At 38.8% G+C, this 21,840-nt stretch overlaps 2 protein-coding genes across 2 annotated transcripts in view; one reads left to right on the top strand and one right to left on the bottom strand.

The window, feature by feature from the left end:
- ttc3 (tetratricopeptide repeat domain 3) overlaps positions 1-16,491 on the top strand; it is a 25,885-nt gene extending 9,394 nt beyond the window's left edge. The window contains exons 12-43 of the mRNA XM_087175799.1: positions 326-356; positions 1,085-1,145; positions 1,736-1,823; positions 2,268-2,414; positions 2,983-3,063; positions 3,338-3,447; positions 3,531-3,657; positions 3,923-4,045; positions 4,143-4,244; positions 4,393-4,485; positions 4,580-4,644; positions 5,320-5,456; positions 5,838-6,158; positions 6,275-6,550; positions 6,645-6,688; positions 7,087-7,143; positions 7,233-7,312; positions 7,392-7,547; positions 8,046-8,658; positions 8,753-8,821; positions 9,756-9,905; positions 10,004-10,143; positions 10,655-10,723; positions 10,806-10,902; positions 11,399-11,502; positions 11,608-11,692; positions 12,303-12,404; positions 12,729-12,940; positions 13,574-13,688; positions 14,145-14,276; positions 15,312-15,404; positions 16,213-16,491. Of these exons, the coding sequence (XP_087031925.1) occupies positions 326-356; positions 1,085-1,145; positions 1,736-1,823; positions 2,268-2,414; positions 2,983-3,063; positions 3,338-3,447; positions 3,531-3,657; positions 3,923-4,045; positions 4,143-4,244; positions 4,393-4,485; positions 4,580-4,644; positions 5,320-5,456; positions 5,838-6,158; positions 6,275-6,550; positions 6,645-6,688; positions 7,087-7,143; positions 7,233-7,312; positions 7,392-7,547; positions 8,046-8,658; positions 8,753-8,821; positions 9,756-9,905; positions 10,004-10,143; positions 10,655-10,723; positions 10,806-10,902; positions 11,399-11,502; positions 11,608-11,692; positions 12,303-12,404; positions 12,729-12,940; positions 13,574-13,688; positions 14,145-14,276; positions 15,312-15,404; positions 16,213-16,323 (4,191 nt within the window). The 3' untranslated portion in view covers positions 16,324-16,491. The remainder of the gene's footprint in view (positions 1-325; positions 357-1,084; positions 1,146-1,735; positions 1,824-2,267; positions 2,415-2,982; positions 3,064-3,337; positions 3,448-3,530; positions 3,658-3,922; positions 4,046-4,142; positions 4,245-4,392; positions 4,486-4,579; positions 4,645-5,319; positions 5,457-5,837; positions 6,159-6,274; positions 6,551-6,644; positions 6,689-7,086; positions 7,144-7,232; positions 7,313-7,391; positions 7,548-8,045; positions 8,659-8,752; positions 8,822-9,755; positions 9,906-10,003; positions 10,144-10,654; positions 10,724-10,805; positions 10,903-11,398; positions 11,503-11,607; positions 11,693-12,302; positions 12,405-12,728; positions 12,941-13,573; positions 13,689-14,144; positions 14,277-15,311; positions 15,405-16,212) is intronic.
- On the bottom strand, positions 14,643-21,840 carry vps26c (VPS26 endosomal protein sorting factor C). Its single transcript, XM_023413052.2, has 8 exons — positions 21,635-21,840; positions 20,402-20,545; positions 19,955-20,104; positions 19,563-19,643; positions 18,980-19,054; positions 18,736-18,886; positions 18,496-18,648; positions 14,643-17,152 (listed from the first exon to the last, which is right to left on the bottom strand). Exons 1-8 carry the CDS (start codon positions 21,689-21,691, stop codon positions 17,070-17,072), a joined length of 894 nt encoding a protein of 297 aa, XP_023268820.1. The 5' UTR covers positions 21,692-21,840; the 3' UTR covers positions 14,643-17,069.

Here is a 21,840-nt window from a genome sequence, read left to right as displayed (position 1 = left end):
TCAGAGTTTAGGAAATTGTGATGGATTTCATCAGTTTTTCACAGTTTCTCAAAGTTCTTAAATTTGTTGACCATCGACAAGAAAATTGAAAAGAAACGTGGATATTGAAATGACAAGATATGTAAAACCCTTAAACAGAAATGTGTAATGGAAAAGAAAAATGAAGACATGCATAACAAAAACTTGAAAGAGAAAATGAATTAAGATATAACGTTTCCTTCAAAAAAATAGACCAGACAGCTTATAGAATATAACTATAACATGGACAAGGCCTTGGCTCAAGTTTAATGTAGTTCAGTGTCATTAATAACTTGTGTGTTGACAGGTCTCTGAGGTTAAACTGGAGAAGCAACAAGGTGAGTTAGTTTTTTCATGATCTGGGTTCAGATCCTTGGCATCTCACATATGTTAAGTTTTCTTATGAAAAACTGAAGGTTTTATATTGTGTGTGTGTGTGTGTGTGTGTGTGTGTGTGTGTGTGTGTGTGTGTGTGTAATCCAGTTGTTTTATATGTCCGTTCTTTACATCTTTGGTTAGTATTAGGCTTTAAAGATTTATAAGTAGGCCCTAAAACGAAAGTTCACTGTCTGTCTTTAGGATAGCTGTGAAGATACTGATAACGTCCAGCTGGTTCATTCCCCAGTGCCGGTTACCATAGCAACCACAGTCATGGCCCAGACCCTACACTTGTAGAGACATGATAAACTCTGAAGGGGAACAAGTAAACAGTCATAATGCATGTGCGCCTTCAGGGTCGAAAGGCACACAGCCTGCCTTCATTGATAAACTTTCTGTGAGGGTAAAAGGCTGAATGCAGAGGACCAATGATATTCGTTCTTTACATCTTTGGTTAGTATTAGGCTTTAAAGATTTATAAGTAGGCCCTAAAACGAAAGTTCACTGTCTGTCTTTAGGATATTAACACAGTGTTAACTGGTATTGCTCGTCTCTGTTCTGTTCATCGTGCATCATTAAATGCTTCTGCTTTAGACATCAAAAGACCTCCTTCATCACAAGTTGACCAGATCACAGATTTCCATCACAATGATACCGAAAAACTTCATAGCTGATATTCTCTCCATAGGGAAAAATGAGCGGACTGCACAGATGAAGGAGCGTACTAAAGACCCTAAACCCTCAAAAAGGTTAGTGGAAGTACTGTTGCTATTACAAGTACTTATATAAATTGTATCACTGCTTAAAGATCTTAAAATTCGTATTAATCATTTGTTTATCATTACTCTTTGTTTTATCATATATTTACAAACAGAACCTGTGGTAGATATAGTTGAATGTGGGTAACTGAAGAAAGTGAAAACATCATGCTAAAGCTACTGACAGTCATGTACTTGCTGTAGTTTTTGACACTACTGAGATAAATCTGTGTTTGGGTAAAAAAAAAGTTAAGAGTAATCACTTCAAAATTTGTCTCTACAGTTGGTTCCTAATTTTCTGTTATTTAACTTGATGTGAGTTTGTTCTCCTGTTGCCTGCATTCACTTACTAGTTAACTTCATTATCACACACAGAATAATAAGCCTGTCTACAGTAACTACAGCCTAGAACAGTTTTACATTGATATAATCATAAAGTAAAGTCAAATGAAGGAGAGCAGGGGTGTGTTTACAGGACATAAGATTTAAAACAAGGGCTTAACCATTTTGTGGAGTACAGGTGTGGTATGATATGGCTGTGTTTCAGACTGTACAGCTGATTGAAAATTCTGTGCTTCCAGTGAGGTTCCTCCAAAGACTGGAAAAGGAGAGCCCAGCACCACAGCAAAGAAGAAATCAAAGAACAGAAATATCCAGTCTGAAGTTGAGGTAAGGCTGTGCTCATGTACCATGTAATGCAAATTATTCATGTTGGGAGCTTCTTTTTTTCTTCTGTCATTTGACTGACATTTTGCCATCTTGAGTCGTGTGGTGTTCAGCCATATAAAGCTTTTCCAGTGCAGTGAAGCGTAAAAACTGACACATGCATTTCAAAACACACCTCTGGAGACACACCTAACATCGCAATGTCCAGATCATTGACTCACTGAGGCTATTGTTAGTCTGGCACACCAAGAGTTATTCTCATGGTGTCAATCTCTCACACACTTGCTAGATGAATGTAGCCATATCTTGGTAATATACTGTGTTGTTAGCTTGTATTTAAGAGCATCGCATAGCATTTAAAAATTAGAGATGTAGCTTTTAAATCATAACGGTATTAATGAATGAAATGGCTGACCTGCTGTGATGTGTGCTCTGTTCACCACCCAGAAAGTGACCGACAGTAAAGCAGCTGTATGCAAAGAGCTGAGATCCATGGTGCAGGATGCCCATACTGCTCTGGCCGACCTCCGCACACGTAACGCAGAGCAGGCCTTCAGCCAGGCACTGGTACTGCTGGAAACCACCACACCCAAGGTAATCATACCACTGACCATCAGTGTCGACATCTTGTGAGCCAAAGTTCCCAACATTTTGCGAGCAGATTCAGAAAACTATCTAATATGTGCAGGATTTTTATGTATTTGATTGTTGTAGTAGTACATGTACATGCCTGTAGTTTGTCCACAAATGTAAATTGAGCTTCTTTAAAAACAACATTAATCTACCTTGGGCTGAGATTTGTGGTGCTGTGTATTCAGGTTTGTCCATTCGGCACCGCCTACTTTATTACTTTGTGGAGATGACGTATACCATGTCAATGCAACATCACTGAATCATATCCAGCTCGGTCATCCGCTTCCTCCTAGTGTTTCCTGTCTCTTCACTATCAGCTATCACACACAGGCAAAGAATGCCTCAAAACTTGTGACAAACGTGACTGTTTTCTATTTTGTTTGCGATTAATTTGGCAATAATCCAAATGACCTGCTGCATTTCAAAAACCATATTAATTATATTATATTATATTAAACTTTGTTCCTAATCAATTTGGAGTGTACTTCTAAATACATAAGAATGATTTGTTTTCGTTTTACTTTCTCAGGAACTTGGACTTTCCACACTGGATGTACTGCTACTGCTGTACGGTCGTGCACTTGCTCTGACAGAAATAGGCCAGTCTGAGGTAACTCATGGACAGGCTTGTTAGCCCTGAATGCCAACAGCAATCACTTATAACTTGTAAAGATGGAAAATTCTTATATCCATATCTTTTGTACAGTATTTATACAAATTACAGACTTGGGTGTAGACTTTTGTTTCCAATTGAAATTGGTTTGATGCTGCAAGTCTCGGCCGTATTACATGGACAGGATAATTTGAGCATTTAAATTATATATAACATTAAAAATTGTATATGAATTTCCTGTTATTACATGTGTGGTTGCTTTGTGAAACAGGAACTTTCAGAAGCACAAAAACTTATGGAGAAGATCAAATCATTTGAAGAAAGAACATTTCAGTGTTTGGTTTACTATGCCATTGGGAGGGTGTATCTTAAAGAGAACAGGTACAGTAGCCTCCAGTCTTAACGGTTTTGTGTCACTGATTCATTCCTTCTGCAGTTAACTGTACAACATATATTTTCTTCAGGTTTGCAGTTGCTCTGGAGCAGTTTTCAGATTCCCTGCAGATGGTCAAGAATCAAATAACACCTGGTAAACTCACCTGGCCTTTAACAAAAGAGATTGTCAAAGTAACGCAGCCTGACTATTTCAAGGTATGTTTTCATTGTGTTTATTTCTTACATACAATTTTAAATAGTGTTTACAAAGGACCATATGCAGTGTTTTAAGAATTTTAACACCCCCTGAATTTTCTATTAGCACAGTATATATTTAAATGTAATGAGAACAGACACACTTGTCTCAATGAGTAAAATTACATACTATATTTATGTTTTACATTTTACTTTATATTTTTGTCTTGAGTATAGATTACAAATTAGGCTTATCCACAGGCTGTCTTGTGTTTTTTCTTTCCAGGAAATTCTGGAGAGTGCTATAGAGTTGTGCAAATTTCCTCCTATTCCTGATGCCATTTGTCGACTTGAGAAATGCCACGGCTCTTTGAAAACTGAAATCTACTTCACTGACCCAGATTTTAAGGTAAATGGCGGCAGTGAAACGCAGCCAGGCGGTGTTTGGAATCCAAATATGAAAAGAAGAATGGATGAATTTTAACTGTATATGCTTCTTTATGTAGGGTTTCATTCAAATATGCTGCTGTCAGAGTTGCACGGTTGAATACCACATCACCTGTTGGAAGACTCTCAAAACATCAACCTTCTTTGAAAAGAATGAAAAGGTAAATTGAGATTTCATAACAGCATTTCTTAAAAGGTCAATCTCTGTTTTTCCAGAATAGATTTGTCTTTTTCACTGTGCAGTCAAGCTAGCTGTTAACCCCTGTTCCCGGTCTAATCCTGTTTATCTTTGTTATTTTTATGTTACAGGATTTCCTGCAAGAGGCATGTTTGACTCCAGACTGTGTCGGCCAAATCTGTTGTATCAAAATCTTTGGTCCAACAGGTCTGGTGAAATGTAAGGTAAGATAATTCTCTGGAGGTAAGGTGAACCTTTGGAGTCACTGTTCTCAGTAAGGACAGGATAAGTGTTGAGCTGAGTACTTTCTCTTTCCAGTTTGAAGCTGCCATCCCCAAACCACAGACTCCGAAGAAGCCAAAAGTAAATCAGAAATGTACAAGGTGAGGCTGCAGTCAGATACAGTTCATGCTTTTGACGCACTGTGGCTGCAGCAATTAGCAGCCCATCACAGCAGGATTGCCTGATTGTTACTGTGTTACCAAAAGCTTTGAAAATCAGTTATTATTATTGAGGACTGCCTACTATAAATATCATTTTTTTTGATTGATAATAGACAACCAATCAAGAAAAATAAAATATATTTGCATTTAATTTGGGACATTTGTAAACTCAAGTAAAGTAATAATGAAAAAATAATGATAAAAAATGAATACATAAATAAATAGATAATTAGTCTTTTAATTAATAGTTACATTGAAAATGGAATGTCATAGGCAGCATGAGGAGCATTGATAGCTGCATGAGCTTTTGGTGCCCTGGGTGTTGCCTTTCAGGTTACTGGCTTTCCTAAACATTTGATTGGTGGAGTTTAAGACACTCTGTTCACACTGTTCGTGGTGGAAAAAGTACTTCGCTACATGTTTTTGTAGAAAAAATGTAAAGCGTATTTTGATGCACATTCGACAATGTGTAATTATAAAACTCTGGATATGCTGGAGTTAAGTCCAAAAGCAAACCAATGAGTTAGTGAAGGTCCAGGTCCATTGATTCTGATTCAATAAAAAGCTGATCGGTGCTTGTTTCTAAACAACCGCCTTTTCCTTTTCTATTTTAAGTCTCAAAAAGTTAAAATCAAAGGAAGAGCGCCGACTCAAGAGGAAGCAGCATAAGCAGTCATTTCACGATAAGCAGGCTATCAACGATGAGATCCTGCAGCAGAAAGAAGACTCTGCAACGCAGAGTAAACAGAAAGGTATTGTTTCTGTCACAACTATACAGCATGTCTGAAATGTTTGTCTGGCTTTGGGCTTTGTATCTGATTAAACTTTCTCTGTTGCTGCATAAATTTGCATATTAATGAGGTAAAACCGATTTTAGTAGATTGTAGTAGATGTCAGACTACTACTTCTATGAGCATTCGTGTTGGCAAGACATAAACAGTCCAATTGCATTTCGTTTACATCTTAACTTACTCAAGTCTTCATTTAGCTTTACCCAAGTCCTGTTTAGCAGATTTGGACACTGGCAGGCAGCAGTAGTTTTAACTGTTTATTAGCTGCTTGTTTTGTATTGTCTAAACAAGTGTTGATCAGTCATTTTTTGTTGTTTGTGTTGTTTCCTTTGTTGTTGTCAGCCTGGTTGATGTACAGGGATAGAGTTTTGCTGCAGATCAGCCAGAACATGGAGCTACTGAGAGAGGAGAAGGGCCTCCATGTGTCGGCCCTGACCAGCAGTCTGAGGCCCTGGCTGGAGCTGGACTCATCCAGAGGGAACAAGCTGGCTGAGAGGATGCTGAACTGGCAGCAGGAGCAGCTCAAGACGCTTGGTCAGGCTGTTGAGCTTCTGCTAGAGAGGAGGAACCGGGTTTGGGCTCGTGTCCTGCTCCAACTACTCAGTAGCTGTCTGGAGATAAATGCCAAACTCTACAACTGGGCGTGCCAGCTCAACAATGCAGGTCAGCATTCATCATGTTATTGTAGATATGTCTGTATGTCAGCTCATTGCAAGTGTATATATGGAGTTTTGGGTGCCAGGTTGGGAAGTCTGACCAGCTGCTTTCTGCTCCTGTAGACCTGAATGCTGCCAAATCCTTTATTGAACGCCATGCAGGACACTTGGAGCAGCTGGACCTTGCTCTTCTGCTCAGCTTTGGCCCATTGCAGGAGATGATTATAGAGAAGCTCGGTACTAGGCCAGAGTTTTTTTCAAGCATTGGCTTGACTGTGACTGAATACCTAAAACAGGCCTCACCACATGACATGAGACTCTTTATCTGGACTCTGGAGGAGCATAGGGATGAGTATCTCTCCTGCCACACTATACTGGATGAGTATTTTGATATGATGGGTACGTATAGTTAACTTGATTTGAAGATCTGCTCATTTTTCTGCTTGTTTTTGCACTGACTTCATGATTGAATTTACAATTCTTTGTTTTTCAGACGGACATTGTTCAGTCTTAAAAAAATCTGAAGAAAATCAAAATGTAAGTCTGCAGACAACTAATTTTGTTTTCCTGGGTTGATATGACACAGGATAGAAGTTGGTTGCCACATAAACTAAAATGTATTAAAAAGTCTACAAAGATTTTGAATATTTTTTCTTGCCTGCCACAGACAGTAACATCAGTTAAACATTTTATGTACGAGGCTGTCAGGAGATATTACACATAGGGATGGGTTAAAAAAAAAGATTTACCTAAGAATAGTGATTCTTATCTTCTGCCATTCTGAAGTGACTCACAAATGCCAAAATTAAGTTATTGTACTTGAAGAATTATTGTAGACCTTATTGTTCCTACTGCTTCCTGTTGATATTAAATAAAGCACTGAGTCAACAGTTGAGCTTCAGAGTTAATTGTCATTGAATTTGTTTTCATTTCAGAATTCTCCTATGAAGGCTAAAAGTCGAGGCCGGAAAAAGAAACAGAGAGAGCCAAAGGTCAGAAGTTGAACTGGTAGTTGTTGCTTGAAAAGAGAATATGCTTATGTAGAATCACTCTGATGTGTTTCCTCTTGTCTTCCTCTCAGGGTGTTATTGTTTTGTCTGGGATGAGAGGTGTAACTCCAAGAGATGAGTGGGACCAAGACTTTTTTGAAGATGACTCTTTGTAAGTTGGCTCCTCCATGTGGACACACGGATTGTATTGCAACTGTAACTTTTCATAACATTGAGCTTTCTGTCAACAGATCATTCCTTCACCCTGTTGATCCATTCAGTGTACCGAGTCATCTTCGGGATCAAGTGGCTGATTTTGAGGACCAGTACAATGGCACCAGACACAGAAGTCACTTTAAAACGATTTTGGACAACCACCCTGACCCAACAAAAGAGAGTTTGTATGAGTAAGTGCAATAACATTTTTAACAATGTAAGTCAGTCATGATACAGATCACTGGAGAATAAAGCAGCAGAGCTCGTGGCGGTATAGGTAACACATCAGACTGTTGATGATTAGGTTCCCCTGTAACCCTGTAACAGTTCCCCTGTAACACTCCCAGCTAAAGCCAGACAAAAGAAATATGTGCATCTTCTTGGCTAAAAAACCTGGATGATTAGGTCCTCTACACCTACGTATATGTACTAAAAAGTAATGATTCATTACTTTGTGTGCCAAGGATTTAATAAGGCTTGATTATTCAGCCTCTTGGATTTGTACAGGCCTATTTTTCTACCTTGGTCAGCCAAAACCTCCCCAAGACTACCTTTTATCTGAACATGATATTCTTACCCATATAAGTGTATTTGTTCCCTATTTTTATTTAATGCATTAGGTGCTAAATATTTGTGATTGTGTATTCTTATTTTCATTTAAATATTTGATTATCTGTACACTGCTGCAGCTACTTTGCCCAGATCCTGGAGGAGCATGGACCCCTGGTTGCTGAAGACCCACTACTGGTGGGTGAACTGGAAAATTTCCCTCCCGTGGCTCAGCTGAAGATCGACGAAGCAGGTGGCTTCGAGTCATTCCTCCTGGAATCCCTTCGCTTCATAAAGATGGGGAGGTGTATTGGCCTGGCTAAGCATGCTGTTTCCCTGCAGCAGGCTGGACACGGAGCCAGTCTGGATGACCTGGACGACTTAATGGATCCTGACACAAACTCTCTATCTCCTGATTTGTATGAATCTCCTTTAACAAGCTATCCGGACGATTTTTCATCTACACAGACTGAACTCTTTCCCATGCTCCCAAATCCTTATCTGTTTGGCTTCCAGTCAGTTAGTGGAGTTACTGCTTCTGTTGGCAGTATCACAGGGAATGAGTCCTACTCCACTTGGAGTAACGGTGACAGTCTACAGCAAGCCCCTTACTTTTCAATTGACCATCATTCGGGGTTGGATCTACATGTCGATGAGTTTTATGATGGAGTTTTGGAAATGGGTCTCTTTTCTGGTGGAGTCGCTCCATTGACAACTGAGGAAAACATTTTGAAGAGACATGCAGCAGCACAGGTTGATTTGATAAACGAGATAGAATATATAAATATGTAAATGCATGCTGAATTGTTTGTAAGTTTGTAAGCTCTTTTTTTTTTCATTCTCTTAGACATGTCCAGAGACCATGAGCAGTGTAGCGGTAAACACAGAGCTTCATGAGCGGTTTGAGAGCTGCCAGGTGAGTTGAGTAGCTTCATGTAGCCGTAACTGTTGTAGTAGAACCCGGCCGGTACTGGATTTCTTTTTCTGTTTATGGGGTTGAGTGAAGAGTTAGTTAGTTAGTTAGTTAGTTGAGTCAAAAACTCTATTGCCAATAAATCAGCCAATAGTTGTAGTGTGTGTCTGTCTATGTGAATTCATGAGGAGACTAACGTTCCTCAAATGAATACATGAAACAAACAAATTACATATTTCCATCATGTTTTCTACATGGTTCTCCCCTGTTGAGGTTCAGCTGCTGCTCTTTTAACTGCATCATCTCATTGCACTTTCTTTCTCTGCAATGACACCCAACTGAAGACCACCGGCTGTTTATCACGATGCCAATAACTCCCAATACAGAGAGAGTAGTGGTATTATTAAGTGGATGGAAAAGTGCTTGAACTTGCATTTTATTTTGCTGAATTCCAGATATTAATTTAAAATTTGTGCTAAATTTGGAAACTTGGCTATTGTTTCTAAATTACCTTTAAGCCTAGCTTGGCGTTTCTGTGCTGGAATTTCATGATCAATGGATGCAGATACCATGTTTTGAAAAGTCTAAAAAAGCATTGGATTTAGTTCCTAGAAGGTATTAACAAGTCTTAAATTTCATTTACAAAAGTCTTAGATATTTTATTCTTTCCTACCAAAGAGAGTAACATTAGTTACAATGTTTTTTGTATATGTTTGCAGCTAAAATGCCTTCTGTGCTGTGGAAAAAGTATTAAAATGTCTTAAATTGTATTTGGTAGCTGCAGAAAACCAGTGTCACTCATCAGCTGACCTATACACCCATACCGACCTATCTGGAATACACTAACATCAGTCTGTATATTGTTCTGTCTGATTTATTGGTCTAGCTATATAAGTTGTTTTGTTGTTGACCATTTTCACCTTCTTCGTTTGTTCAGGGTGACATCATCAAAATGGAAAAGAGCAATGATAGGTTGGAGCAGCAGATCAAGGCAATGGCATCCGGCTGTGACAAAGTCAACTTAAAGCACAAAGAAGACATCAGTTCCCTCGAGGAAGACATACAGAAGATCACTGTCAATATACAAGTGCGTCCATGACCAGCTATAATTACAGTAAATTTATAAGTGATGAGCTGAATCTAAATGGCTGACGTGTCTTTTATTGGTTATTTCCTCTTATCAAGGTGACCAATAAAGAGCTGGCACTGTTCCAGCACAAACTGGAGGAGGAGGTGAAGAAGGACCAAAAGGAGAAGAAAGCCAACCAAGAGGTGCTGAAGTCCCTCAAGCTGGAGATAGAGGAGTTGGTGGAGGAACACGGGAGGTAAGACTGAAGTTGATGAGGGTGGATCACCTGGATCAGTTTTTATATTTGTATCCTCCATGTGTCCTGCATCTGTTTATCCAAGCATCTCAGCTGTTGAACATGAATGAAACAATCTCTTATGCCAAGAACTCCCTAAAGTGGGTGGTCAAAAGTGCTTCTACAGATGCCACATCTTGGTAGTCTTTAAATTTTTATTTGGAATGACGGTTGAGTTGTACATGTTTTATTGCATGACCATCACATTCCTGTTTTTGATGTTTAGAATAAGAAGAATGAAGAAAAAAACGAACAACTAAAAAAAAATAAACAAAAAAACAACAACTGTACATTGGTCCTGGATACATATGCACATGTATACTGTGTACTTTGTGTACATTTACACCTGTTCACACCCATCTGCACTCTATAAAATAAGGCAAAATAGAGTAGACAGAAAAAAGATCATACAAAAATAAGGACTGATCTATAATTATTGTTATATATTTGTGTCATTTTTTTCCACACATAGTCTGGTCCGAAACATCCGAGAGAAGAGAGCCAACTATGACGCAAAGTTCAGTGATTTCCTTGAGCTGGGGTAAGTGGTGAGAGAGTTGATATTGAAGCATTGACTAAAACCCTCCTGAGTTTTTTTAACTTCTTTCTCATTGTTCCTTCAGCAATCATTCAGCAACTGAGAAAATGAGTCTGGAGGATGAGATCAAGCGCTGTAAGGTCTTGTTCACCTCGGCTACCAGGAGGTCTCTCACAGCTCGGGTAGGTTCTACACCTTGACCCTAAACAGTCACATTTAATACGCTAGGTCTTGTCTTAAAGGATACGTTGATAATACTCACACGTCGAAGCAGTTGTAAACCTCTGCAAATGTTCCTCCTTTCCATACTGGTATGTCAGCAATATTATTTTTGTACAGAATGAGGAGATTTAGGAAATTATGTCTTATTGGCTTGTATGAACAGTGTGTGAGTGGTAGCAGCAAAAAAAACTGTTTCAATGTGCAAAACTAGTAGGAACTTGAGGATGAGTGAGGATAATGCCACAAATATTTTTTATTTATTAACTATGATTCTGGCTGTATGTTTGGAGTCACTGTCCTGCTGCAGATTGAATTATATTGTGTGATGGATAAGAATCTAAACATCTAAAGTGCCTGAAACATTGTTTGCACAGTACTGTACCATATGGGCATCTGACTATTGTTTTAAGACTGACATGAAAAACTGATATAACCCTGCTTGGTTTGCTCCTCCAGTTGTCTGTAGTGGAGAGCAACCGGGATCAGGGTTTGTACGGCCTCTACAGAGAGCTGGCAGATGCCAAGGCTTTGCTGACCAAACTGGATGAAGCAGTGCACAGGTAAGATGAGTGAAACCACAGCTGTGGCTCAGTCCTGCTAACAGCATGGACTAAACATGGACCGGATAGTATGGGATTAATGTGTAATGCCCTTCATCTCTCCAGATACCCAAACCAAGACCTGGAAATGACTAGAAACAGCTGGAGAGTCAGTGTCCAAGAAATTGAAAAGAAAATCTCCACTGCTGAGGTACATGAAAACTTTACCAAAATGTTTACAAACCAACCAATTGGAATACAACATGAAATGACAGAATACAGCGGCCGGTGCGACATAAACGTTTCATTTTCAAATAAAGTTTTCAAAATTGTATGTGACTCTGGTCAAGAGGAAAACCTTATGGACATTTTCAAAACATTAGAGTGGAGCTGATGGATGACAAGAGCTAATGACATGTGTCTGGTTTTGTGCTTTTTTTTTTAAAATTGGGAGACGTAGCAAATGTTTCCAATATGTTTGTGATGATTTTGGTGCAAATACAAAATTAGACAAGTTCATCAGCAACATAGGATTGATTTGTGCACAGCATTCACAGGAGTATCTTCCCAGCTGCTGAACACAGGAGGACTGTTGCGCTTGTGTTACTGTGCTTCAAAAGTTCATATTTATAAGTGCAACTGTTCAAACAATGACTTTCACCACATCATGATGAGGACTGAATGCTAAACCAAGACTATTTATTATTCTTTGTATGTGTACTATTTGAAGAACATTAAGAAAAGCCATGAAATATGCAATGCCTTTCTTACATATGTTTAACCAGTTGTTTTATTAAGACTTGACTCTATATGTTCCACAGACACAGTATCAGGAACAGATTGATCAAGCGAAGAACGGCAGGAGAGTCAGTGAGTTGTCTCCAGTCAACATCAACAACCAGTCTGAACCTCCAGCACAACCAGTAAGACTTCTCACCAGATCAGCCACACCAGTTTTTCTTTCTGTTTTATATCATTGTAAATAAAATTTTGTACAACTGCAAGTAGACTGAGTTTTTGTAGGTCCAATAACTCCAACTCACATCAGTTTCAGGAGTCACATTCTTTAGTTAAACTTCATATCAATAATTTAAGATGATAACTGCAGTAGTTTACAGATGTTATTTTAATGTGTCAGATACATATTTAATCAACATTTAGATAACTATAAGCTTTGGATCCCTTGTACTAATTAAATGTATAGTATAAAACTGTTAACTGTTTCCTTTTCTGTGTGAATGTTGCAGCTCTCTGTGACAGCCAAAGAGTTTCCCGCTCAGTCTCCAGCCCAGGCGTCACATGGCGCCCCCTCGCCCACCCACAAGTCTGCAGCTGAGCCACTCGCCCCTCCGGCTCAGACGCAGCACAGACCTCCACCCAGGGCACTGGAGCATCCACACAGCACTGTGTTTGACAGAGCCATGGAGCGCCTGTCCACCATTTTCCCTGACTATACAAGGTAACACTGGACCACTGATGGCTACATTAGACACACTTTTGACTGCATGTAACTTTTTGGCATTTTTTTCCCACAATTAGTTGAAAAATGTACAAATCAAATAGTAGATAAAGTTCTGCTAAAACAAATGTTCAGGTATGTTTCTGTTTTTAGTGCTCTCTACTAAAGTTAGATGGATGAAATACTAAACTAGGTTTGAGATCATTTGGAGCCGATTTCCCCATTACACAGTTTGTCCACCAAAGAGCTAAGTTTTTTTTTTTCCAACTAAAACGTGTCTGGCTCAGCGTGTATCCTGGATCTAATTCTTAAAAGACAAATCTGAAGGATCTGTATCAAGATTATTTATGTTTTTATTTAAAAAATTACTATTGGCAGATTATTATATACCATTTTATTTGGGTCTCAAAAAACATTTTTAATTTTTGCCTCCCAAATATCGATATCAGTGATCACCTCAAAAATGGCATATCAGTTTTTGTTAACATTATCCACCTGTGGACTGTGATGAATGGAAGTAAACAAAATTAGGAAATATCACAGCACTGAGTTTGAGCTTAAAAAGAACAAATCAGGCAAATTTCCACTTGCAGAACATGTAGATAATAAAATACATTTTCTGTGTGTGTGCAGGTTGGACTTGATGAGGTTTGTTCAGGAGTTCCGTTCATCCAGCGGGGGAAGCCTCAGCAGCATGGCGTTGCAGGATGTGGTTGGTGGAGTGACCCAGTTGATCCTGGACCATCAGGTAGGTGTGGTTTTGTAAAGGTTTTCACTGGTCCATATTTCTGAACCTCACCTGAAACAGATCTATGGAAAACCAACCCGAATCTCAAGTACATACATGTAAATGAATTTAAAAGAAGACAGTGAGCCAGTACAAAATAGAGGTTAATTAGACCGAATCAAAATCTTTTGTCCACTTCACATTTCACACAGTCCATCTGCATCAGAAAACACATTCGGATTCGCCACATGATCAGATTAAATGTCTGTCCATTGACTAATTAGGGCAGACAAAGACCTTTTTTTTTTAAAGCTTGTCTATGAACTTCACACACTCAGCCACTCTCCTGTCGAGCTCTTGGAATCAGAATTATTTTCTCTGGCTGTTTGAGCTCCTCAATTATGACATGCAGTGACACTGTTGATTCTTGGCGCTTGATAGATGATTGTGTTGGCTGTTTTTCCCTTTCCCTCTCAGGAGAAGCTCAATTCTGTCAGATCCAACATTGTGGGACGTGGGAGTCCAGCTCAGTGTGCTACTCCACCTTTGGTAAACCCAGTTACCGTCTGGCAGCCAGTTGGATCCCACAGAGCCACACATCCCAACGCAGTAAGTCCAGAATCATCCAACAGTACAAACTGTACTGGCGTTATTCATTATTCAAAGGTTTTGACTTAAAGCAGCAAAAACTTTTGACAGAAAGCAAATTTGTAGGTAAACACTAAGATTAATGGATGGATCTTCTTTGTGGCAATCAAGACTTTGGAGAAGAAATAAAAATTTTAACACGTTATCAGTGTTATTAACCTGCTGTTTGTGCCTCTGTAGGCTACTGATTGTGTCCCAGAGCCCTTAAAAGACATATTTGATTTTAGAAGAAAAATGATCCTGGATAATCTGTCACTGGAGTGACAAATCATTTAATTTAAAGGCATCAAAAAAGATGAACATATTTCCAAAATAAGCCATTTCCCATTACAATTCACCAAAGTCCAATTTAATAATGTCAAATTTTATTTAGAGAGCACAATGCTATACAACGTAAACAGAAGAAACAAGCAACTACAATGGTGGGATTTGAAGAGATGAAATACAGAATCAGGGTAAGCTATGCAATAAGAGTTAGTGATTTTAAAAGAGAATATATTCTCACATCAGCAAATCTCTTCAGGCAGAAGATGGATTAGATGGAAAGACCATGTTTTGGAGTAAATGTAAAATATGTTAGTGAATGGTATGCTAACATACTAATGTAGCAGGAGTAACATGTACTATGTTCACCATCTGAGTTTAGAGTGTTAGCATGCTAAAATTTGCCAATAGGCACAAAACACAAAGTAGAGATGAGGCAAATGGGAATGTTATTAGTTTAGCAGGATTTGATTTTGGTCATGAACCAAAGTATTGGACAAATAAAACGTTTGACCTGATGTTGGTGCTAGAAGAAAACGAAGCAGATCACTCCTAATGCAGAGGGAAACATGAATGTCTGCACCAGATTTCACAACAATCGTCTCACCCACACTGCTATGCGCAGAGAAAAAAAGCGTAACTTCCCTTAGACATTAATGAAGTACTCAACAGTACTGTCAGTCGTCTACAGTCTCCAGTTTGGAGCTGACTGTGTGCGTGTCTTGACTGCAGCTCAACATGGAGGATCCCTGCATCATCTGTCATGATGACATGAGTCCAGATGACATCTGCGTGCTGGAGTGCAGACACAGCTTCCATAAAGAGGTGAGCAAGAATACTGATATTTGATTCTTAACACTTGACGCAGGAATACTGGTGTTTTAATTGGACCATCCAGGGAGGATTTAATTATTCTCCTGTAGTTGACACGGCTCATAAACGCTGCATGTTATCCTGCAGTAATTTCCAAACTGCTGCGCTGCAGCGTTAAAATAATTGTTCCATTTTGTCATTTAAAATCAACAAATCCAGGTTAATAGCAGCTGCAGTGTACTTGCTGTGTGTATACTGATTTAAAATTGGACGTCACAGATTAGCGACGACTAACTATTTCTCTTGTCAGAGAGCTGAAAAAGAAAAATGTGTTCTTGGATTTAACCGGTTTAATGTAGACTTATTCTTAGAAGGTGCCCTGTGGAACAGATCTTTGTTTATATTTAGCACCACCTTGAAATCATGGAAATGTGTTGAATTAATTTCTTCACTCATAGAACTACTTTTTTGTAATATTTTAAATTTTATATTGCATTGTTTACTAGGGCTGGATTTTTTTTTCCAAATTGTGATTTTTACTTAATTGATGCAATATTGATTCTTAATCCTTTGACCGATCTTTGCATTGGCACCATTTCTCAGTAAACATTCATCTGTGCTGAATGTTGTATGTGTGCAGTGGGTACTTGTTGTAAGTGGTTCAGTTAGGGCTCTATGTATGAAATGATGTAAAAAAGATCTTTGTGGAAACTGAGTTATTACAATGTGCACAAAAAGGTTATTTGAAGTTTAAAAGTATCAGATGAACAGGCGACTGCTGTCGGTTTTAATGTGCTGCACTTATTCTGTTTGTGTTCAGTGTATAAAGTCATGGCTGAAGGAGCAGAGCACCTGTCCCACCTGCAGAGATCACGCCTTGTTGCCTGAAGATTTCCCTGTGCTGCCTGGCAGGAGACGCCAAGCCCCATAATGTCTTAATCCAGATTGTCTTGTTCTTCATTACTTAAATGTTTGCTTTTATGTTTAATAATTTGATTTTACTTATTATTCCATTAAAATCTCTTTTTTGTATCATTAAATTGTTGATGTGCAAGAAGACAAGAGTTTATACTCTGAAGAAATAAAACATGTGTGAGCACGTCTTTGTCATATCTTCATCTGTCACATCCCAGAATGGTCAAATTAAGCATTTCTGAAGGTAAATCCTGCTCTCTATTAGTGCCATTAAGATCACAGGTTTGTGCAAGTGTGTGTGTTTTTTTTTAATTAACTAAGAGCCTTAAAATCCTGGAAGGTCCTAACACTTCTTAATGAGTTGTAATGTCACTGATCATCACGGTCTGCAAGAATGTGATGTTTATTAAATTGAAATATAACTTTCAGAAAATCAAAGATTTTCTCTACATTGATATTTATTATTAATTCATGAAGGAAAATCTTAATTCTGACTGGGCTCTATTAAGTCACATTATTCATCAGCAGACTCACTCTGGGTTTGCATTATTTCTTTTTCCGGCTTTAGAGGAGCTGTTGCATTATGCAGAAAACCAGTTCAGATCTCCACAGAGAACAAAACTAGGGCAGATTCATGTCCTCTGCCCAGGACAGGTTTGTGGTTTCAAAACGCACAGTCCTGCTGTTTGTCGTATGAAGGGTCAAAGTCAGCAGCAGCAGGCCTCCAGGGATGTTCCCCGAGTGCTGGTGTGAGATCCAGATTCAGACTCTGCAAAGCTTCAGGGGGAAGTTCTCTGTGATCAGATGGTCATCATGAAGCACGATGACAACGTTGACTTCAAACTCTGAAGGACAAAGACACATGGTCGCATCACAAGAACAGAAGTGCAAAATATCAGACATTTTTGTGTGTTTACTGTAAAAACAATTGCGTTGTAGGGGGTTTTGTGCTGACTATTTCTTGGCTGGGACCACTAATTGGTCTCCGCTGGTTGCCTGGCAACTGCTCAGAGCCAAGAAATAGCCTGACATAGACCCATCACATGTAATTGTTTTTGTACATGATAAACAAAACAAAATGTAACATGTTAATCAGTAAATGTTACAGGTAGACGGACAGAGTCAGGCTGTTTCCCCATGTTACCAGTTTTTGTGCATAGCTAACCGACTGCTGGCTAAGTTATAGCTTCATACTTAACGGACATGAGTGTTAGCCCTTGCGCAAAAAAATGTCAAACTATTAAATTATTAATTTCATAAGACAATTAAAAGGAAGATGACTGGATTTTCTAAGGGTGGTAACAATATTTTGACATTGATTTGCAACATGAACATTTCTTCTGAGGATCCCTTAAATTTAGTAAGAAAGATAATTGACAATTATCCTTTAAGAGTAGACTTTACTGGACTGATGTAGCTGTAAACAGCTGCAACAATTTGTTGATTATTCGATAGGGAGAAAATTAATTGGCAACTATTTTGATAGTTGATTAATTTTTTTAATAGTTTTCCACGCTGAAATGTGCAATTTGCTGCTTTTCCAGGCCAAATGTGACTGTACACTGCAAAATGGGCATTGGAAAATTAGAGCAGGCACCTTTCCCTATTTTCTGATATTTCAAGGACAAACTGAGAAAATACTCAAAACCTAGATTATTAAATATTGAAAGTAATCGTCAGTTAACGCCCTACAGCAGGCCCCGTGTTATATATGCAGTATCGTAGCTCTGGGAGGGATTACACTAAGAAAAATTAAAATTTATACTAGGGCTGCACGATATGCCAAAAAAATCATATTGCGATTATTTTGGCAGATATCGCGATTGTGATTTCAGTTGGAATGGTCGTTTTTACATTTCATTTTCACAAATTTTTTTTTTAAATAATGATGTGATTTTTATTGGGTCTTATACCAAACAAACGTGTTTCTTTACATCAGGACAATATGACTTGTAGTCTGGGGCGTCTCTGTAGCACTACAACGCTTATGGTGCGAACAATGCACAGCAATGTGATGCATTTTACCTTCATCAAAAGAATTACAGCTCCTGCGATTTGGTTAATGCACTTGGTCATATTGCAATTTTGATTATATTTCGATTAATTGTGCAGCCCTAATTTATATTGCATAAGTGAATGAAAACATTATTGTAAGAGTACATAAAGCAGACTGGAAGGCTTTACTGACCAACTTTGAAATTGGTGGTCTCCAGTGTGGGGCAGGTGAACAGCCTGGGGAAGATCATGTAGATGGGAATAGAGAGGCTGTGGCAGACATCACCTTCAGCTATCTGGATGTTCTGGATCTCTGTGGCATCTCTGGCGTAGCCTTCAGCACAACCTGTACACAGCAGACGTTTAAAAAAAACCTGCAGCTCTGTTGCTGGAGAAGGAAGGTTGATCCAATCATCTGGCAGCACAAACTTACCACAGGTTTCTACTCGCACAAGCTGCAGTTCAATACTCTTGATGGGAACGTCTGAATTCTCCACCACCACCTCTCCCGTCAGCGGCTGGCTGATCACACAGTTGGTGGCGTCTAAATGGCCTCTGATTAGAAACTTTGGCAGTGAACTCCTCTGAAGACAGAAAGGAAGTTTGTCCTCTCAGTACAGCTTTAAAAACAAAATGATGCAATAAAATGAAGTTAAGGAGCGATGTAGCTTTCTCACCTCACGTATGTTTTGTAATGTGTCTGGAGTGATGGTGAAGTTGACCGGAGTGGGGGCAACTTTAGCTTTCTGCGGCTGAAAAACAACCAGAGAAACAGATTCCACACAGTCCAACAAAACTAACATCTCATCTGAGAGAGGTGCTGATATTCAACATAATCACGCAAGGCACTTCTCAGTTTTTCAGGTGCAGATGTGATGTATACTGCCCCAAACACATGTGGTGTTTGTGTCAAACAAAAGAACAAAGATAAATCCACCTTTAATTAAGGCAAATCTCAAGAGACATTAGACAAAGATTGACCACACAAATATCCAGAGAGCAACAAATGTTTACTAAAAACAAGTAAGGTAATGAAAAATAATAAATGTCCTAAATCTGACTATATGACTTTACTGCATTAAAACCCTGTGATAGTCTGGTTTGAACCTTAATAACAGCTTTACAGTACTAAAATTCTGTAGCTTCATACAACTCACAATGCCACAGGGAAACAAACAAACAAACAAACAAACAAAAAGCTCTAAACTCTTATTTAGATTATTTCTGCAGTTTATTTAAAATCACATCTGTTTCACTCACCTGACAGTGTACGATAAACTCACAGTTCCTGCTCAGGTCTTTGGCCAGCAGGGAGCGCTTCATGTCACAGCGGAGGGTGTACTGAGAAGAGGACACAAACAAGATAGTTTAAACAGAAAAACTGAATTTGAAACATACTGTACCACAACTATTTGAATATTTTTTTTTTTTTTTTAACTTTAAATGATATCCTTTTTTTATTTATCAAAATTATCTTCTGCATAATATTTAGTTTGCTTTGGATTCATTTATATCTGGAGTATGAAGGTAACAGTGAGTCTTTGTGTACATGTTGTCCCGTTTCTGTCTGTTATTATTTATGATACACAATGTCCAGTTACAGTTTTGACTATCAATTCTAATAAGAATCAAACTATGGGTCCCTCACTCACCTGAATGTTGACAAAGACACCGTGGTAGGTCTCGTACAGCACTTTGTTGCCTTTTGTGTTCAGAGGGAACTCAAAAGGGATCTCGGTCTTGCCTCCTGGGATCTTTCCTGCCTTTGCCACTTCGATGTTACAGCTGATCAGCTGGATGGGCTGCAAAATGTGACGGAAAGGTCTGATTAAGACTAGCAACAGTTTGCCATTTTTGCTTTGCTTCACAAGTTAATCCATTATCAAAATTGTAGCTGTTTTTCTGTTGATGGACTAACAGATTAACTGTTTCAGTACTAGTAAGTATTTACTTTTTGTTGCTTCTGTTCTGTCTTTATGGTGATGAATCTAACTATGAGGATGAGTGAGGTTTGGCCTATCACGAGGAAGACATTTATTTGGACTTTAGACCTCCTGACTGAAAGCTGAAATTACTCATCTCCAGTTCACACAGTTCACCTTGACAGAGTTGTAGAAAGCCTCGAAGACGCCGACACTCTTGGAGCTCAGCTGCAGGTTCACCAGTCCCTCCATGCTCAGAGAGATGCCGTGGTGCTGCAGCGGCTCCTTACACATCAGCACAATGACACCAGCCACCACTTCCTGCACAAAAACACACACCGCTGAGGTCCTGGCCGCTGCTCTAAGTGCTATGAAGATGCCCAAAGTGTCATCAAATCATTTTAATCTATTAAACTCTGATGTCAAGCCTTGTTAGACTAACTTGTACAATCAATGCATCCTTTCACGCCCTATTTTGATCACAGCTGAGGTTGCAGGTGACTGGTACAGCAACCCAGGCAGAATTATCTGCACCAGTGGCCTGATTAGGAATTTCAGTTATATTGCCACTAAATAACTCTCATGTGCACCAGAGGGCAGAAGAAGACCTTAGAAAACACCCCTTACCATGCAGTTATTTAGCTAAGTAAAGTATCTGTTCTTTTTTAAAAAATATGTAAAACATCAGACTGTCAGAGCAAAAATGTAAAAAAAGAAAAGAAAAGAAAGGCTTTTCATTATAAAATGACATCCATAACCCTAATGCTACCCCTGTTTCTTCTATTCTATATTCTATATTTAATTAATGCAAGTCTTTTCAACACATGACATAATCCTACACTGTCCAAAGAATGAGACAGGACAGAGGATGTGATTTAAAGTTGTTTTTGATTACCTCAGCACAGAATCCCCAAACTGGGGTCAGTAATCATCTAATAAGTACCTGGGTTAGAAATGCACTTCTCCCATATAACTGATCAGTATCAGCCCAGATACTGACCTTATTGAGCAGATTGGGTGTTATCAATAATAATAGTGCTAGGTGAGTGTACATTGAGTATAAATTGGTTTGGGGAAAAAATACGTTTTCAAAAAATAAATATTTCACAAATCTGAGAGTAAATATCAAACAGGCTTTAACTACAGTGTCTAAAACCCTTTCACAGTTTCAAGAGGTTCAAAAAACGGAAGCTACAGGTCTGAGGGGGGTCACAGATGTTAGCTCATCAGCTGCTGGTCATGTGCTGACAGGACGTCACCGCTTCCTAACTAACAAGCTAGTTAGTTATTTAGTCAGTTACACTCTTTTACTAAGTTAAATTCAACGCCAATACAGAAAAGCTGGCGTTAATGTTAGCTAAAAGGCTAGAGAAACAGTTAACGTTAGCTGACTGTAGTTAACGTACTTACCCCCTCATGATAAACTTTGTTTGCTCTTTTCAGTCTTATATCCAAAGTGACGCTCATGTCTGACCGTGACACATCAGACAGACATTTAAAGAACTGGTTGTTGAGGCTCTTTCTTGTTAATACAACAAAGATATCGGCGTTATTCTATTTACATCTGCCAAACTAGCTTGTTTCTTCCGCCGGCAGCAGTATCAACACAACGTCCG

Source organism: Seriola lalandi, unplaced genomic scaffold (assembly GCF_002814215.2).
Source record: "Seriola lalandi dorsalis isolate HSWRI2012SDOR001 ecotype SW California unplaced genomic scaffold, Sedor1 jcf7180002054502, whole genome shotgun sequence".
In the NCBI taxonomy this organism is placed as follows: Eukaryota; Metazoa; Chordata; class Actinopteri; order Carangiformes; family Carangidae; genus Seriola; species Seriola lalandi.
This window is presented reverse-complemented; position numbering and strand designations above follow the sequence as displayed.

Excerpts from the sequence above, each read along its gene's own strand:
- vps26c (XM_023413052.2), bottom strand. The coding sequence starts at position 21,691 with ATGAGCGTCACTTTGGATATAAGACTGAAAAGAGCAAACAAAGTTTAT. Across the intron at positions 20,546-21,634 it reads ACAAAGTTTATCATGAGGGG|GAAGTGGTGGCTGGTGTCAT; the intron begins GTAAGTACGTTA and ends GTTTTTGTGCAG. Across the intron at positions 18,887-18,979 it reads CATTACAAAACATACGTGAG|AGGAGTTCACTGCCAAAGTT; the intron begins GTGAGAAAGCTA and ends TTCTGTCTTCAG.